Here is a 12,500-nt window from a genome sequence, read left to right on the forward strand (position 1 = left end):
TGTCCCCCCCTTTACGCCAGCATTGTCTCTTGCATTTTGTTTTTGTAGTGTGTCTTAACTATAAATATCCACGGGAACTGCGACATTAATGGGTTGTATTTCATGAAAAATACAGTTTGGGTGATTTAACTAATATAATGCTTATTACCTTAACTTGATGATATGGACCCCCTCTGCTTTTGGTTTCTTATCTTTGAGACCTGTTATGGAGTTTTGAGTTTTTCTAACGTGGTGTATGGATTGTGAAGTGCCAAGACAATTGGCCTCCAAAAGTGGGGAAATGCCCTCTTAGATCTTTGCTGCCTCAACAATAGTACACTGCGTCAGTCTCCCTTGGCCACTACTTCATGACCTTTTGGTTACTGGCTCCCATGGCATCACATTTGTTGGAATTATATACTACTTTGCTGTAGGCTCCTTAAAACAATGTTCCTGAATTACTGGGAAGTGTTATTAAATGGCTTTTATTTTTGCAGAATTATTGAGCCTTTAACTTCTCGTTGTTCCAAGTTCCGTTTCAAGCCACTCTCCCAAGATACACTGGAGAAAAGGTTGAACATGATTTGTGAACAAGAAAACATAAAGTGTGACAATAAGGTATGACAAACAGACCTTTATCCAGGGTTTTTGTTATGATTTTTAATAGCAGGGACAATTGAACATATAGCAGGGACCAGGATGGTGGCTCTGACCGGCTCTGCCGCCATCTTGGCATGCTGTGCCAAGGCGGGATAGGTGTGGTAGGGGGTCGTCCCCCTCCCACTTGGGGGTAAGGGGGGCCTCCCCCAGAAAATTTTTGAATTTGCGAGGCCTAATGGGTACCTTTGGGTAAAATACTGGTCGATTTTCCGCTTCATTTCGTCGCGCTACGGCTGACCATAACCGACTAACATGCACAGTGTCTCATTTTTGAAGAAATTTACTTCGGGCAGCCGTATTAGAGCCCGCCATAGCAATTTGCTTAAACTCCCTAATGACGAAAGCAGGGAGCGCCGATCAATGTGTTTTCTGTTACTTGATAACATCTTGTCATGAACTCCAAATCAGCTACACGTACATGTACGCAAATTGTGGTACAACTAACAATACCCAGTAACAGAGAAATAAAGCACGATTTGGTTTAAGAAAATATTAAATAATAAAATACAAATATCGGTTGACTAGTCTCTTCATATTGAAAGAATCCTTGTACAACCTGCGCTTAAAATAGCTGGGACAAAAATAAAAATAGCAGAGTAAAGGTCCTGGCATCCCGTCTTTAACAAAAACCCTGCTTTATCAAAGATGTGATGTTCTCAAAAAGGCCGGAACACTAATGATGACAATAATACACTTAATTTTAAACTCCCTCTTGTCGGCCATTATTCCAAAATAGCGAAACTTAAACTCCGACAACTTACTAAGCGCTTTTGCAAATCTGACCTAACTATCAAATTAGTTTTCACTTCATTCAAAATTAAAAACATGTTTAGTGTTAAAGATCGTACTCCTGTTGCTCTAAAATCCATGGTAGTTTACCAATTTTCTTGTGCGGGTTGTAATTCCCGTTATATTGGCGAAACTAGTCGCCACTTTTCCGCCAGGATAAAGGAACACATGGAAAGCGATGAAAACTCACATATTTTTAAGCATTTCAACACATCTCCTTTATGTAAGAGCAAATACTCCCCTTCGTGCTTTAGTATTCTGGATTCTGCCAGCAACTCAATAATTGATTTAAAACTCAAAGAAGCTTTTTATATAAATAAGATCACACCGGAACTTAACAAACAATTGCAGCATTACAACACTTTTCTCACGTTTTAGTTTACACCTTATGTTTGGTGTCACGCTGTAAATAGTACCCGCTTTTGTATTACGTCATGTTGTAATAATTTTTTCATCTACCGGGCGTAGACTTTATAACTGTACACACTTAGGAACTCATTAAACTGATGATGGCATAAGCATGCCGAAACATGTCTTTTAAAAAAGTTGTCTGTTTCCTACAGTATTTATCATACTTGCTACTATTGCGACCTTATGGAAATACTAAAAATGGCACTACTCTTTTAACAGGCAATCCATGAGCTAATAAAAGTTTCAGAGGGAGACATGAGAAAGGTGATCATTTCTTATAATCTTGTGAGACACTAGTGGGAGGCTTTATATTGTCACATTCACAGTGTAGTGTTAGCCATGCAATTGTGTGTATTGGGGATAATATGGTGAAAACTAAAATAAAATAAATAATACTTGACACAAATCAATGCAAAATAATAGGCAAAAATATGTGAAATGAAAAAGAAAAGACAATTACATGAATGATTCAGAAGCAGGACAAGACTGCTGTGACAGTGGAAAATGAAAGAATAAGAATATTTAATTTTAATTAAACTTTGTGTTCCATTTTAAAGGCCATAACGTATTTACAAAGTGCATACAGATTGAAAGGAGAAGATACTGTGGATGCCAAGGATATCACTGAAATAGCTGGGGTATTGTATTCATCTTTTGAATTTGCATAATACAAGTGACGTTCACTAGCAAGCCTGCGCTCCTTTCCTGTACTTGCTACATATAAATGTTTTCTTGAAGGGTCTCCAGGCAATGAATGATTCAAGTTAAAAGGGCAAAAACAGCCTTGATTGTGGCTTGCTTGGCAAGAGCACATTGTCGAGAGACCAACAACTGGTCCAAGATGAAAAGGAGAATTCTGAAATCTTGGACCTGAGCAGTCTGAATTTTGCAATACACACCGCTAAGATGGCCCTGTCACGAAGCAGCGTATATAGATTTCCATATGCGTCATCAATGTAATCATGGCTTTCCTGCTCTGTTCGGTGATAAGCAAGACTCAAGGAATAGAAAATCCTGTGCAAGAGAGCCAATATAATAAAAACCTTGTTCCTTTTTTGCGAGTTTATGGAGCTCTGGTTTCAGGCTCGGCCCATAAACTTGCAAGAAAAAGGAATTCAACCAATATTTTCCCAGTACAACAGTACGGACCTCGCGCTAGTTCAAAGACATCTATGTCACAGGTGTACTACCCATTTACACCCATGCACGCCCTATATTTTGATATCCAAGATGAAGTCTCTTGTTAAATCCAAGTATTTACTACACTGTATACTCTTTCTAACCAAAAGGCAAGGTTAGTGTGGCCATATGCCAAGGGGGAACTCTTAGCAAATCTTCAAAAATGGCTGATTTTTTGGGCAAACTTCTGAATGCTAAAAAATAGGAAATACAAGTTACCTAACAGCCTTATTAGTATGGATCAAAGGCTTAACTATCGTAGATTTTTGGTATGCAAAAAGCTGCTTAAAAAAAGACCAATTAGAAGAGAAATAACAAGTTTTCCTAAAGTGTTGAAGTTAGGGTTAGCTTCTATGGAAACTGGGGTACTGTGTTAGTTTTAACAAACGAATCGTTTATGGTAATCACCATGACAAAGATTTTTAAGCTGACATCTGAGAATTGTTTTGACTTGTACACGTACATGGTCACAAGGTGACAAATGCCCAGTAATATATTTTTTTTTCCGGTTGTCTTTCAGGTTGTTCCTGGCGAAATGGCAGACAAACTGTTTGAAGCTTGTGGTACAGATTCCTTTGACAAGCTTGACTCCACTGTTAAGGTAACAATTTTCTTGTACAAGTTGTTGATCAGTCTGCATGTAAGTCTGAGTGTCATGATGTTACCTCTGATTGAACCAATATACACATGTGACCCAAGTTTACCTAGAGCAGAATGTTTTGCAATCATGTTAGTACATGTATGCTAAATTATCATAAAGAAACCACTGGAATGGTTAAACAAAAGTGAGATGGGTTTTGTTATTTAATGAACGTTTTCTTTCTTAACTTTTTATCAACGGTATTTAGCACTGGGCACTAATTGAAGACTCTATACAGAAATCAAAAGAAAATCGTATCAACTCATATCAAATCGTAGGTTGTTTTTTTTTTTGAGGAAAACGAGAGTACCCACCTGTGATGCCACGTCTGGGAATCGAACCCAGGCCACATTGGTGGGAGGCAAGTGCTCTTAACACTGTGCCTTCTTTGCATTTTATAACTTTTAATTTTGAGTCTTCCTAATATTTGTTAATTGTGATTATTGTCTTAAAAACAGAAAAAGAAAAAGGAAAAGGCATCTCATCCGTAGGTCCTCTGAATTATAACTAACTAGAGTGTCTCACAACCTTTGCAACTTGGATTTGTTCCAATTGCTGATCGGCTGATAATGGCCAAACCTAAATGACTGAATGATTCTTTTTAAAAATCCCAACAGGAAATCATAGCTGAAGGGCATGCAGCAACTCAAATTATCAACCAGGTGAGTTTCTGGTAAACCAATGGACACTCGCTTTCTGAGTAATATGTGACACACTTGTTTGTCGTAGAGTGGGTAAATTGTTTGATCAAATACAAAAGGTTGCGTCAAAAGGGCTTGATTTTGATTTTAAAATGTAGAACTGCAAAAATGCAAAGCTGAAAAAAAAAAAAAGCGGGTTGACGGTCAAACGTGCTCTTCAAGGGTTGCTAGACAAAAACTTTCTTAAGCTGAGTGCAAAATAAGACACAAGAGAGCTAGTTGGGCAGACGGGGCCAACATGGAAAACCTGTCTTCTCTTGCGCCATTCCCAGGGTGTATGTGGTTGTGATTATGAAACCCGACAAATTTCTTTGTTGTAGGTTTTTGTTCTCATTTTTGCCCTTGGCCGTGCACAAGACACAATATTTGTTTACTCCGCACTGGGGAAATAACCAATAGAAACGTGTTGGTTACGTAATTCATGCAGAGTGTATGAGCGCAAAACAAAAGATTGTGCACTGTCGTGGACTTTCTAAACTAAATCTTGGCATCTTTGTTTGCTCCTTTGATGTTTGCCGAGCTTCCAAACCAGTCCCCTGTATTAACTATGGTTGAAACTTCTTTTCCTTGAAGTACCGAAGTGGGTGTAGTGATCGGGTAAGACGAAGGAAGACAAGTACACGCCTTCACTCTCAGATGTAATTCACTGGACATGTAATCATGTCTAATGTTGGATGATCATGTTACATTGGTAGTAAATTATTAAATCACTTGTGTGTCAATGATGTAATCGCCACGGTGGGGCTTATTATTTTCTTTTAAATCAGATTCATGATAGGATTGTGGACATGACAGAGCTGAATGAGCATCAGAAATCTGCCATCATGGAAAAAATAGCTGTAAGTATGGAATTTGAAGGCAGGTCATTCGATAAATACTGGCCGAAAAGGCATGCATTGATAGCTCCTTATTACAAAAGGAAAAGTAAAAGCAAAACGGACAGTAGTACAAGAGAAGATTTTCAAGGTGCTGACGTTGTCTCCTAAACGCCATTCGTTTTTTTTTTAGCTTTGATAGCTTGAACAGCAAATCGCATGAAATCTCGTGGCTCAGAACTCTAGACAACTGCTCTCCTCTTTTGAATTTCTTTCGTCCTGTTCTAGTTGTGTGTCAGCTTTCATTAACCTGTTATTGTTTGGTATTGTAAGCAGCTTCTATTGTTTCAATTGTTTAGTATTTTGCTTTTGGCTTGGGAAGCGAACCATTATTAGGGAGCTTAAGCACGCGCGTTTTTGAGACGGGGACGGCAACCGGAAGTAAGCTGTTTTCCCTTCTAACTTGTCTTCACACAACCATATTTACATTACTAAGTATCTTTTCTCCGCTAGAGATGATTAATCTAAAAAACTGGGAGACTCCACTGCCCTGGCACGCGAAATGTTTTATTCCGGTTGCCGTCCGCGTTTCAAAAACGCGCGTGCTTAAGCTCCCTATTACATTAAGCCGCGGCTACACGAGCGACTGTTTGCTCGCGCTGGTGACGCGATTTTTTCAAATTTTGTCGCGTCACCAGCGCGCGATCAAAATTACACGTGTAGCCACCCTTGAACTTGCGACGCAACAGAGTACAAAAATCGCAAGAAAAAAGTCGCCAGAGTTGAAACTTTTGCGACAAAATCGCAGAGATAGTTGCCCGTGTAGCCATCCTGCAACTTTTTGCTTGCGACGCGACCAAAGAGTATTTAGACAATGAAATTAAAGGAGGAATGTTTGTTTTTAGTGCCCAGGTCTCTTCAAGTATGCGATTCGCGCAGCCTTCAATTTGTCGCCAAAATTTGTCGCAAGTGTAGCCACCGTCGCGCGCAGGCGACGCGACAAAATTTGAAACAAAATCGCAACACCGGCGCTAGCAAATATCGTTCGTGTAGCCGCGGCTTTATACGTTATGAGAGCTGCTACATCACCCGTCCTGTTTCTCCGGCATAATGCGGAAATCGGTTCCCAAGCGTTAAATCCCAATTTAAACCCTGTTGGGAGGCGCGGTGGCCTCATGGCTAGTGTGCTCGACTCCGGATCGAGTGGTCCGGGTTCGGGTCCTGCAGGGCTCGTTTCTCGAAAGTCCCGAAAACTTTTCGGGCCCGAAAAGCCATCTGTGAAATTGCCAACCACTTGTTTTGGAAAGCCGATCTTTTAACATGTTTTCAAGGTAACAAAAAGAAAATAACTGTGAAGCTTGACGAATTAAATGCTCTCCGTTCTTGAGATACAAAGGGAATTGTGACACCCAAAAATGGCCCGTAAAGTTGCGGGACTTTCGAGAATTGGCCCCCTGGCCGGAGACATTAGAGCCGTTTATACGACAGAAAATAAACCGCGGCTTGCATAAGACGCGAACACCCCGTATAAATGGTACAAAATCTACGTTCACGGCTTTCTCAAGCCGCGGCTTATCCTGGCCTGGGAGTTTATACTCGTATAAATAGTTCCTTTCGCGTATTATGTACGCCGCGGCCAGAGTAAGTCGGGGCTTATTTTCTCTCGTATAAACGGCCCTATTGTGTTGTGTTCTTGGGCAAGACACTTTACTCTCACGGTGCCTCTCTCCGCCCAGGTGTATAAATGGGTACCGGCGAATTTAATGCTAGGGGCAACCCTGCGATGAACTGGCATCCCATCCATGTTACAGAAACCGGAGGTAAGCGCCGGCCTGATGGGCTTTCTAGGCTCGTAGCAGACTTTACCTTAAAACCCTATCGCCACAACAATGCTGCTTTACTGAAACATGGCTCCCTTATACAAAGGAAGCAAGCGGCTGGAGCTCCTCGTCATCTCGCTTAGGGGTTTAAATTTCGTATTTTGGTCTCACTTAGGCTGTTCTGGGGAATATGCTTTTTATGTTCTATATCATGGTCATGTAATTTAAGTTTTTGTAGTGTCTTTAAATCGTAAGTTTAAACATGAATATCTCCATTTAAATTGTTATTGGATTGCCTCGAAAGTCGATGGCAAAAGCAAGAGAGAATTAAACGTGAAAATGATACTTTTTATTTCAGATCGTGGACAAATGTCTGTGTGATGGAGCAGATGAATACTTACAGATTCTTTGCTTGTGCTCAGTCATGATGCAACAGTTTTGTCATGCTGGACAAACATGAAATACTTGAAATGAAAAAAAAAGACCGCCGAAAGAACTTGAATGAGAGTACTTGAATCTTTGACACCCTTTGCTTGTTTATTTTACGCGTAATCCTTTTGTTTCATCAAACGAAGGGACATGTAAGAATTAGATTTAGAGCGCAGTCCAGAACTGCGTCGGCCAAACGGCCTACCGAGCCCGCTTCAAAGCGCTCAGTGTCTTTAAGATGAAGAAGTAGATTCGTAGATAAAAATTGAACTGTTCTAATAAGGATCGGGCCTGAATATTTACAAGTGAGAATAAAACTAAACTAACAACAAAACTATTAAGCTGGAAAAGGGCGATGATAAGAGGCACTAAAATGAAATATATGAGAACTCCACATGTGATAATATATGGTAAAACCTAGTTAGTACTATTCATTCGGTGACATTGTAAAGTTATGAAACTGTTCCAAAGGGGCGGACATGTCTAACGGCATTTCGGGCTCTAACATGTGGGCAATAACTTATGCAGCGACTTAGAAAGCTGGTATTAAAAGTTGCTTGAAACCAGGGTTCATTGGAAAAAATACCTTTTGATACAAATTACAACACATTAAGGGTGGTGCTTGCTAATTCAAAGGTATTTTTGTGCGGTTTATGCATATGCGGGGGAAAGCAGATCTTAACAAGTGTTATTCAAATCCAAAACGAAAATTGGGGATAACCAAGCATTTTTCAATAATTAATGAACAATATTTGTAAAAAGCTTGAAATACAAAGCAATGCGTGGAGCTCTTTCCCAAATTGAAGCTTAATTATTTCTGAAAAAATGCATGGCTACCCCTAATTTTATTTTTGGATACCAAGAGCACTTGCTAAATTCTGCTTTCTCCGCAGAACGTATGCGCAATAACAATAATAGGCACCGTCCTTAAGGAGCTTAAAGAAAGTTCATTAACAGTACTTTAACTGGTTAAAATAACCTTCAGTAATATTAAAACTGCACTAGGCCAAGCGAATCGTTATTGAAAGAGTTACTCTAATGCGTTTTCAAAATTCTCCGTTTTCACTAACGCATTTTCAAAATTCTCTGCTTTCCTTTAGGCGAAAACGAAGCAAAACATTTTTATATACAAAATGATAGCGTTTTCATATCGTTTTCATTTCTGCACACTAAAAAGTTCAAAAATGATCAAGACATCTGAAGGTAAAATTCTCTCAGACTTCTCATTTTTCATTAGCTATAAAATTCTCTCTTTTCTCCTATCAGGTACTAACTCGTTTTCAAAAGGTTTCTTTCCTTTAACGCCGTTTTCCACTTTAAAAACCGTTTGAGAAAGTTTGTTTTTGTCAGCGTTTTCGAGCGTCTTAATGTGAGTGATAAGCGAAACTACACAAAAACACATTGATGTCGATGAGTCCCAAAATTATAGATATCCAAACAACACACATTTTTCCTCACTGAGTAACTAAATATCCTACTGTGCTATGTACTTGAAAGCTATTGCAACTATCTGAACATTGCTTGCAAAATTTAAATGAGTTTCTTGTTGCGTGTGTCCATTTTGAATATCAAATTCACCTTTTCTCCGCATAAAAATCGAAACAAAGCTCGTCAAGATGGCGGAAAGGCAGGTGGTTGCCCCCAAAGAGTAGAAAGCTATGGCATAGCTTTGAAGCCAGTCAAAAATCCAGGCAGCGATCAATGGTCCTAGAGTCCGTGGGATTGCTAGCACAAAGAATGTGAGACCCAAACCATACGAGACTTTTTCTGGGCCAAGAATGTCACAGACGATGACCGGGTTTAAAATGAGGTAACACGCTCCAAATGAACCGAAAATGAAGGCATCTCCTGCTAATATGGTATACGACTGTGTAAGGGGAACAACAAAGTTACTCAATCCTACAATCAGGAATGCGAATTGAGCAATATGCACACGATTGAGACGTTGAATGTCCGAAATGCGGCCGAAGAATATCCGACCCAACGCCGAACCGACTGTAACAAAGGTCAGGAGAAGGGATGCTGGAGTCTTGTCGACGCCAATGTCTTCCGCCAAGCGAACCTGGTGACAGAAAAGAAAATCTTGGTTAGTCCCTGTCCCTGTTAGTTACATCAGACCATATTGGTATTCCCAGGATTGGACTGGAACTACAATCTTGGGCAAATTAAATGGAACATTGAGACCACCCCTCCCCCAAAAATCAGTGATGGGAAAATGGCGCGTTTTGGCCTTCACGCACCTTCATCCTTGATTTGGGGGAGAGGGGGCATTTCTGTTCCATTTTATTCTGTCCAAGATTGCAATCTTGGACAAATTAAATGGAACATTGAGACCACCCCTCCCCCCAAAATCAGTGATGGGAAAATGGCGCGTTTTGGCCTTCACGCACCTTCATCCTTGATTTGGGGGAGAGGGGGCATTTCTGTTCCATTTTACTCTGTCTAAGATTGTAGCTTGCAATGGAGGCTAATGCGGGGGAGTATATTAAAAAGTATTTGCATTTGAAAAGATTTCCCCGCATTAGCTTCCATTGCAAGCTAGTTCCAGTCCAATACTGAGAATACGAATATGGTCTAATGTAAGTGGCTATGGAAAGATAATATACTTTGCTGTGATTGGCTGCAATCTCGAGCCACTTTTTTTTGTTACCAATGGGAATGACTGAAAATCAACCGCCCCTTGTTCTCACACACTTTTCTGGCGCGTTGAGTGAGTTAAATTTTATTTGCTTTAAGTTTTGATTGACAAAATCACGCTGTTAACCCCTGTTGAGACTGATTAAAGTGGCTTTGGTTTTATTTTCACGATACCGTAGAATTCCGAAAGGAACGGCCCACGTTACTTTCGGATTTAACAGGCTCAAGTTTTCAGTAATATTCATTAACTTTAGCTATATAACAACAATATTTGTCCGGTTGATGCGCCGATCAACTCGAAACTTCAACATCCCACCCACCCCCCCCCCCCCTCCCCCATTTGAACTTTTGAAGATTGGATCGTTTAAATTCCCACCCTCTCGGGCCAAAATGGTGTTCAAATGCCCTACCCTATCGTCGGATTTGTCTGTCATACCCTACTAAAGAACAATCGTCGTCGGCTCTTCCTCTCTTTAATAAAGACCTTTTGAAGACATTTTTTGTAAGCCAATCGCTTACAAATGCCACATCTCTTCCTTTAAACTCTTCCATCTCGTCCAAACACGCGTTTTATAGCTTTTAGCGTCTTCGGCGCCCGAAACAAAAATCACTTGAAACCTGACACTTCCGGTTCAATTTTCCCCACCCCACGCAGGCAGAGGTCAAATTTCCCACTCCCCGGGCACAGAAGATAGTCAAATGCCCGGGGGTTGTTGAAGTTTCGATTTGATCGGTGCATGCGGCGCGAAAACAAGCACGGTGACCCCCACCTTTTTATTGCATTTTTTGCACGTCCTGTGCATGAATATCAATTGTGTCTGCCAAAGTTTTACAAAAATCTGGATAGTACGTCATTTTCAAGGGAATAACCTTAAATGATGGTTACACAACCAAACGAAAACAAGCTCTAACAATTGTAATAAGTTTCTAGCCTGACAAAGTGCAGCGGAGACGAGTTTTGACATGTATTTTTCGGTCGATTTTCGTATAGATACTCGCTGGTGGAAATGACTTAATTCAGTGGTAAATGCGTTCGTAACAAGTATATCGTAATGTGTTACATATTGTTCGTAAATGTTTCAGTAGGATTCAGTTCAGACAAAAATAAAACGGGGGATCCCAAAGGTTTTCTTTGCTTAGTCCACTCAGGTTGTGCCATCCGCATTTCACACTACGCATTACGCGAATAAATAGTTATTCGTTTTTAGTTCAGGAAAACTGAGACAATATTTGCCGTATACCTTGCGGTACCGTATTAGGGTTTATCCCACGTTCCAGTTGCTGTCATGTTCTGGAGACAATTGTTGGAGTACGGTGTTACGTTGACATTAGGGAGTTTAAGAAACGACAACGGCTACGGCAAGGACAACGCCAAAAAGCAGTAATATTATTGGTTAAAAGAAGCAAAAATTTCGTGCTGCACGTGCGGCACGCATTTTTTAACATTTCTCTCCCGTACTCGTCAAAACTACTACGTGAAATTACCAAATTTGAGGTTTTGACGACATCGTGGACAAACTACAATGAATCTTTCAGTCTCGCTCTTTACTTCAAATCCGTCCGTACCAATCCAGTTGTAGGACACTTCGCACATATTTTATAATATAAACAAGATTGAATAATCCCGAAATACTTCGAATAGCTCAAACGTATACTTTGAAGTGACGTTTTCGTCCCCGTAGCCGTCGTGGTTTCTTAAACTCCCTATTATTATTGAAGGGGCCGCTTCTTTCAAGGGGATCGTTACTTTCGGTATTTAATTAAAGAAAGGCTCAAAGCGTGTTTTTCTGAGTGCAGACGATCGAGAGAGGGGCACGTAAAAAAAAAAAAAATGCGCGTTTGCAAAGAGTCAGGGCATAATTATTGCTTTGCTTAACCTACCAAATGGACGAATGGGACCATATATCCCAGCATGAAGACAAATGTCACAATTATCCACATGACAAAAGCCTTATTCTCCAAAATTTTCCAGTCAAAGATAGGTTTCTTTTCCTCTTGCGTAGAATTAACATCGTCTTGTGGATCCACGCTTTGCCTGGGTCGATAAATCACGGAAAATCCGGACAGCAATAGAAAAGCACAAGAGAGCACCCTGAACATGTTTGCAAGGCCAAGGTGGATGAAGAGTTGCTGCATAGTTGGGTTCAGCACGCTTCCGCCAATAGCGCCACCGAGTGCCATGATTCCATTGGCGAACGCTAACCTCGTTTTGAAGTGCTTCGTCAGTATCAGCAAATCAGCAAAATACACGAAAGATGCACCCATGCCCCAGACCATACTGTAGGTTAAGTACAAAAGTGGAAGACTTGTAACGAATGAGGAGCAAAGCAAGCCAACAGAACAGGCGAGGTTTCCAAGCAAGGCAACTACCCAGCATCCGTTACGTTCACTGAGGACAGCGCCGAGCGGGAAAAACAAATAATACGTGGATACAGCGAGC

The 12,500-nt window shown here is 40.5% G+C and overlaps 2 protein-coding genes across 2 annotated transcripts in view; one reads left to right on the forward strand and one right to left on the reverse strand.

Annotated features, from left to right (window-relative positions):
* Nucleotides 1-7,989, forward strand: part of LOC137983733 (replication factor C subunit 4-like) — a 15,586-nt gene extending 7,597 nt beyond the window's left edge. The window contains exons 7-13 of the mRNA XM_068830908.1: nt 477-597; nt 2,059-2,103; nt 2,397-2,477; nt 3,539-3,619; nt 4,276-4,320; nt 5,127-5,198; nt 7,353-7,989. Of these exons, the coding sequence (XP_068687009.1) occupies nt 477-597; nt 2,059-2,103; nt 2,397-2,477; nt 3,539-3,619; nt 4,276-4,320; nt 5,127-5,198; nt 7,353-7,454 (547 nt within the window). The 3' untranslated portion in view covers nt 7,455-7,989. The remainder of the gene's footprint in view (nt 1-476; nt 598-2,058; nt 2,104-2,396; nt 2,478-3,538; nt 3,620-4,275; nt 4,321-5,126; nt 5,199-7,352) is intronic.
* A 773-nt stretch (nt 7,990-8,762) lies between these two features.
* Nucleotides 8,763-12,500, reverse strand: part of LOC137983731 (monocarboxylate transporter 10-like) — a 4,813-nt gene continuing 1,075 nt past the window's right edge. Inside the window, exons 2-3 of the mRNA XM_068830906.1 lie at nt 11,942-12,500; nt 8,763-9,485 (exon numbers count right to left, since the gene is read on the reverse strand). The exon at nt 11,942-12,500 is cut by the window's right edge and continues 13 nt beyond it. Of these exons, the coding sequence (XP_068687007.1) occupies nt 8,898-9,485; nt 11,942-12,500 (1,147 nt within the window). The 3' untranslated portion in view covers nt 8,763-8,897. The remainder of the gene's footprint in view (nt 9,486-11,941) is intronic.

This window comes from Montipora foliosa, chromosome 13 (genome assembly GCF_036669935.1).
Source record: "Montipora foliosa isolate CH-2021 chromosome 13, ASM3666993v2, whole genome shotgun sequence".
In the NCBI taxonomy this organism is placed as follows: Eukaryota; Metazoa; Cnidaria; class Anthozoa; order Scleractinia; family Acroporidae; genus Montipora; species Montipora foliosa.